Genomic DNA, 6609 nt, shown 5'->3' with positions numbered 1-6609 from the left:
AAAAAAAAAAAAAAAAAAAGAAGGGAACCAGAGCAGCGGACTTCAAATCTTGTGGTAATAACAGGACAGACAGATGACCTGCTACAGAAGTATTTACTAAAAGATATGGGCAATTCAACTTCATGTTGCATCACTACATAGACATAATTTGATAAAACTATACTTTCCTTGATGACAAAGAAACCTCTTATTTTACATTGCAGGAGCTCAATTGAGAGTCTAGAGTACATATTTTCCACATTTCATTAATTTATGTATAGGTCACATAAACTCAGGGAAAAAATAGATTTTTCTGGGTATTTCACTTTACACCATTCCTGTCTATAGTATGTCATAGCTGCCCAACTGGCTTATTATAAAGGAAGTATACATAGGCCTTTTAGCTTGCTACAGATCTCAAATAAAGACAAATAGGTATTTGAAAGCTCGAAATAAATTTTCAGAAAATTTCCTACTTCAGTCATGTTTTTGAGATTAAGATACTTGTTATCCTGAGTACTTACTAAAAATATTTTTTGAGTTAACTTTGGTTATTCAATTTTGTCTCAGAGCACCCCCCCCAAAAAAATACCCTTACATTGAGGTAGCTACATCCACACTCAAGGCACACCTATCTCCTGTGGTAAACGAAATAATAAATGATGAATACATGCCTTTCAATAATGATGTGTTCAAGCTTAATAAGAAAAAGGCTCGGGTGTAGGTTTACAGCAGCCATGGTCATTCCTTCTTATTGGCAGATTAATCTGAGAAGCTTTAAAAAGGACAAGCTTCTGGGTCCTCGTAATTAGTCTTTGGAGATGAGTAAAGATAAACCCATAAGGAAACTGGACCAGGCCCTACTCTCAGAGCAAGACTTGGCAAGCTCATAGAACCATTCACAGAGGAAACTACACATGCTACTACAAGTGTGTGTACACGTATGTTTGTGACCCAAATCCTGGGTTTGTTATATCAGTGAAGTGAGCAATTTATAACCTAACTGCAAAACCTTGATTTTTTTTCTTGAGATCTGATGATCAATGTACGATATGTTTCAGGATTATTTTCCCATCTAAAAACTATTTGCCAAAGAATGTACCCATTTAAAGGAAGTCAAGCATTCCCCCCACCACCACTTATATGATAACACAGCTCCACTATAACATTAACTGAAAAACAAAAAAAAAAAAAGAAAAGAAAAAAGAAAAATGTCCAGGGAAAATATGTTCTAGACACAAATACTATGTGGGAATCAAGTATAGAAGTACACAACAGAAAATTATTTCAAGGTGTTTTGAAGTTTGATTCAAGTAATTTCATTACATGGTTTACATATTCATAAACATAATATTTCAGGGAACAATTTTGTAAGGGAAATCCATGGAAAGTCTCTCTACGTAGCCTCATTTTGCTTCTATAAAACCATAGATAAGATCTATATTATTTGAATCTGCAAAATGTCTTAGAGCAACATAGGCTAGTAAATGTTGCATGGTTGAAGTTCTTACTTTGAACATAATTAGTACAATAAGTATGTTTTATTACTGCAGAAAACAAGTGCTTGTTATTATTATATATTCTTTATTAAGTTCCATCAGCCCCTATATTCAGATCACCTTAGAGTTGGAACATATACTGATGCTATAAAAATTTCAAAATAAGAATCTGTAGACATACATCTCTCACCTTTGAATGCATATACGCCATATACCAGGCTTTCTTAGACTTCCTGCCATAAATGTTAATATTTCTGGAGGTCTTCCTGACATGTGAAACTTCTTCAGAAGACAATGAAAATCTTTTAAACTAGGAGTTCTCATATGTTTATTTTCTATGGGTCTGAATAAAGGGTTATAACTATATATCTATACAAGCACATACATATATTTAACCCAATATGTTAGTCGGTTGTAGTTTACAGATGCAGGGGCATCTGTAATAAACCTGATAGAAACATACTCTGCATGCTACCAAGGCCCACATTGTTAAAAGGTGAGTGTTGCATAGGTGATACATGGTGTAATTGCATCTGTAAAATGATCTAGAATGTTCATCCTTGATAAATATACTCTTTCTGCATGAAATCGTATTTTAAAACTAACTTGCAGCTGCAACTTTTTTGGTGACCATTCAATATTTTTGTTCTTTTTGTGGGTGTTCTGTTTGTTTGCAGTCAGATGAGTGAGCCTCATAGCGGTTTGACGCTCAAATGTGCCAAGTGTGGAGTAGTTTCTACAACAGCTTTGTCAGCCACCACCGCCAGTAACGCCATGTTAGTCCCAATCATTTACATCTTCTTGTTACAAATCTTTACCGTGCATGTGAGAAAATGCTATGATGGAAAAAAAAAATCATGTTTGCTAATATTTGAGTATTTTTAATTGAGAACTTCCTTTATAATGATTGTGGGCTAGCCCATAAATGATAAGTAAAATTCTCAAGGGTTATCCGCTTTGTGGTTTCCAAGTTAATGGTCTTGGGGCCACACACAAGAATGCTTTGTGGGAGAGTGAGTGGGGGGTCGGTTATGGCCTGGACCATGACATGCAACTACGTCATGCGGCTTTCTTTTCCCTTTCAACAGGGCCTCTCTTTGGAGCTCCTGTGTGGTGCTACCGCTTCTGGCTCTGACATGGATGTCTGCAGTTCTGGCCATGACAGATAAACGCTCCATATTGTTTCAGATACTCTTTGCTGTGTTTGATTCATTGCAAGGCTTTGTGATAGTCATGGTCCATTGCATTCTTCGGAGAGAGGTGAGACATAGATTCCCTTTGTAAAATGAGATAGGGGAAAGAGGGAAGGTGTCTCATAATTAGCCAACATGATCTTCAATTATAATCTTAGTCTTCAGAATAAGTTCATCTTCTCCACTGACAATGGCCCAAGATTCAAAGCAGAAAAGAAGCATAAGTCATGAGGCTTCGACACTCAGTACAGTGCTAGGTTGAAATGCATAGATTTATACAAGGAAATCCACATCCAGAGGTGCTGAGGGCCAGAAAAACCAGATTCAAAACAGATAAAGTGATGCTGGAGGAGCTAGAGGGAGATAGGGTAAGGGTAGGCGTCCCTTAAGTGGCACTGGTCGTAAGCATCCCATGCTATTGCTAACCACCTCCTCATCGATGTGGTTGCATATAACAGATCCTCAGTCCTATCATTAACTACTCTTAGTTTACATGCAAATACATTGCATCTTAAAGCAACTAAAGAGAAATGATTTAGATTTGGACATTTCCGTAAACAGCTTCAGTTCTTGCCTATGGTGAGACAGGCAGTAGCAGTCCATAAGTACCTTATGCCTGCAGGCTCAGCACACCTCTGGATCCTACCTTGGGTTTATCTCCAGTAGGAGGAGGAGGAAGACTCCTTACCACTACAGAGACTCATGTATGACAATGAAAGGCTGCAGATGTGTGCTGCCAAGGGATACAATATTGTTTTATGACCAGGGCGAAAAATGATTCTGAGTGCATGGAAGCACTCACACAGTATTTACAAGTTTCTGAGTCACTTCAGTGTTTCCTCTGGGGATGAGTGAGGACCCGAAGAACACGCTGACACCACGCACCAGGGGAGTGATTTTGATAAGAGTTGACTGTCGGTTTGCTTCAGCTGCCTTGTCTGAGTAGCATATTGTGCTGCACAAATCACAAAATGTGTGTGCATCTGAGCATACACCCCATTGTTTTACAAGGATGTGTGAAGGTAACAAGAGGCCTTAACCTGATTTATTAGGTGGGAAGAACGGTATTTCTGCCTTATTTCAGGAAGGCACAGATGTCATCAATAAACTCACAGGTGTATTCTAAGAATAATTCTAGGATGGGAACCCATGAGAACAGATGAAGTGTGACTTCATCTTGCAAGGGGAAGATATTTCACTGCTTCAAAATCTAAAGTAGCTTACAACTGTAAAGCCTTATTCACCTTTAAAAAAAAAAAAAAAACCTAAAATATCACTCCTAAAATCTCCCAAATATCAAGTTCTTTATATAGAAAAGTAATAAAGGTTAAAAAGAAATTGAATGATAATTTAGATTACATTCTTTTCCAATTATGACTATCCTGTGGATCATCTGTATTAACACTCCTCTAATAATTTTAACAGAATTCTTCTAAATTAGTAGGCACAGAGCCATTTCAATTGACAATTAAAGATGGGCTATTGCTGGCGTTACACAAGGTACAAGAAATATGTGCATTCAATTTTCAGAAGAAATTAGTACCCTAGTTATTAAGGAATAGACAAGTACTTTACATTAATTCTCTTTTCTTAAAGACATAGTCTCATGTAGCCTATGCTGACTTCTAATTTAGTATGCAAGTTTTATGTGGTGCTAGAGATTGAGCCCAGGGCTTTGTGCATGTTAGGAAAACATTCTACCCATGGAACTACATCTCCAGCACATCTCTCTTTTTTAGGAAGTGTTAGGCTATGCTCAAAAATAAATAGAATTCTAAGTGACAGATATTTTGATGGCTCATTATCAAATTTTTGCTACTTGCTGGGAGAAAAATATTTGGCAGAAAAATCCTTGATACCCATCATAACGTTTCAGTCCTTTCTAATCAGACTGCTAACTGTCAAAAACATTAAGTGCAATTAAGTCGAATCATAAAATAAATGCTTCTACTAAATAAGATGTCTTTAAATACATGTTTTCTCTACTAATAGGAACAAAAGCATGGCCATTTCCTCTGATACTGTTCAGTGAAAAATTAAAACTAAATAACTATATTATAGATAAATTCACAGTGAATTGTTATAGCATTCTTTATTTCTAATACTACAACGAATGTATTTCTTGTAGTTTTATTTTTTCCTTGGTCATTGAACCTTACAAACAGTCTGTAAACTTGCTAAAAATACATATCGTTCAGATAAGTGATCTTCAGAAATCTTAAGAATTCCTAAGAGAATTTTTTTTATTAAAGGGCTGAGGGTTTTTTAAATTTATTATTTAAAATATTTTATACATTACATGGAATATATTATAGCACAATTCCTTGAAAGCAAAGCCACTTCCAAATCTACCTGTGTATTTACAGACAATGGCAGGGGTTGGGCTCATACTGTGACCATGTTGCCCTAACACTGAATATAGTATAAGAGAAAAGAAACACCCTGGCAGGTCCTCTGTGCCTCCTGTCAGTGCATTGCCTTAGAATACACCAATGTAGGCCTCATAATATTTATGAAATACTGAGTTTTAATGTGTAGCTTTTAAATTCTTAATTTACAATCTGTCACTGATAATCCCCAGGAGACCTAAGAATACTGTTTGTCTTTATTGATTCTCACCTGTTTGCTTCTCTGCAATTTTCTTCAGAATAATTTCATATAATCTGTATGGAATTTTTCTTTCTTGAAAATTTGCAATCAATGTTAAAAACTACTTTTTTATTAGATATTTTCTTTATTTACATGTATATTTCTCCTTTCCTAGTTTCCCCTCCGAAAAACAAAGAAACAAACAAAAACAACAAAAACAAACCCCTGTTGCCTCCCCCCTCCCCATACCTGCCACCCCACCCTCTCCCACTTATTGGCCCTGGCATTCCCCTACACTGGGGCACAGAACCTTCACAGGGCCGAGGTCCTCTCCTCCTATTGATGATCGAATTTGCAATCCTCTACTATACACATGCTGCCAGAACAATCAGACCCATCCATGTGCAGTCCTTGGTTGGTGGTTGAGACTCTGGGAGCTCTGAGGGTACTAGTTAGTTCATATTGTTGTTCGTCCTAAGGGGCTGCAAACCCCTCAGCTCCATAGGTCCTTTCTCTAACTCCTTCATTGAGGACCCTGTACTCAGTTCAATGGATGGCAATGAGCCTCTACATCTGTATTAGTCAGGTACTGTCAGAGCCTTAAAAACTACTTTTTATGTATAGACCGGGTACATACCTATTCTTATTCCTGTCTATTTTTTCACACTAACATAATTTGGGTTTGTTGTTTGTCTGTTTGCTTTGTTTTAGTTATTGCTGTTCTTACTCATATTGAGTGCAACATCTTTGTGGAAGAGAAAGACAGCCTTCTACTTTAAGGAAGAGTGAAAGACTGTCATGGCATTGAGAACATAATGGGCAGAAGGCTATTTTGGGTGTGATTTTGCTCTTGATGGGCTCAATGTTAAAAGAAAAATAATATCTAATCTGGAAAAGAAGGGAGAAATTATTGCACTGGGGCTAACAGTTCAACTTCTACATGTTTATATGGGTGTGGTACATGCTAATGTGCCAGGGCCCTGTCTATGTGCTCAGATGTGGACCAAAGCAGGGCTTCAGTCCTCTTTCATTCTCTGCCTTGTTGCCTTGAGACACACTCCCTCACTAAAGCAAGGGTTCCCCTTTTGGTTAGGAAGACTGGAAAATAAACTCTAGGGAATCCTCCTGTCTCTGCTCCCTCCTCTAACCCAAGAGTGGATTACAGGTTTAGAGCTGCACCGGTTTTGTTTACATTGGCACTAGAAATTCAAACTCAGTTCCTCATGTTTACAAGGCAGTCACCCACTGAGCCATCTATTATTTTTATAAAAAGAAAACTGGCTACTAAATACATGTCCTTGATCTTTGATATTTAGACCTGACAAACTTAATATTGAATACCATTTTTT

The 6609-nt window shown here is 37.2% G+C and overlaps 1 protein-coding gene across 3 annotated transcripts in view; it reads left to right on the top strand.

Annotated features, from left to right (window-relative positions):
- Adgrb3 (adhesion G protein-coupled receptor B3) overlaps positions 1-6609 on the top strand; it is a 729205-nt gene that overhangs the window by 680842 nt on the left and 41754 nt on the right. For 2 of the 3 annotated variants that reach the window (XM_031367067.1, XM_031367069.1), the window contains exons 24-25: positions 2156-2254; positions 2567-2738. In XM_031367067.1, the coding sequence (XP_031222927.1) occupies positions 2156-2254; positions 2567-2738 (271 nt within the window). The remainder of the gene's footprint in view (positions 1-2155; positions 2255-2566; positions 2739-6609) is intronic. The other variant, XM_031367068.1, reaches the window with a different exon arrangement.

This window comes from Mastomys coucha, unplaced genomic scaffold (assembly GCF_008632895.1).
Source record: "Mastomys coucha isolate ucsf_1 unplaced genomic scaffold, UCSF_Mcou_1 pScaffold14, whole genome shotgun sequence".
NCBI lineage: Eukaryota > Metazoa > Chordata > Mammalia > Rodentia > Muridae > Mastomys > Mastomys coucha.
This window is presented reverse-complemented; position numbering and strand designations above follow the sequence as displayed.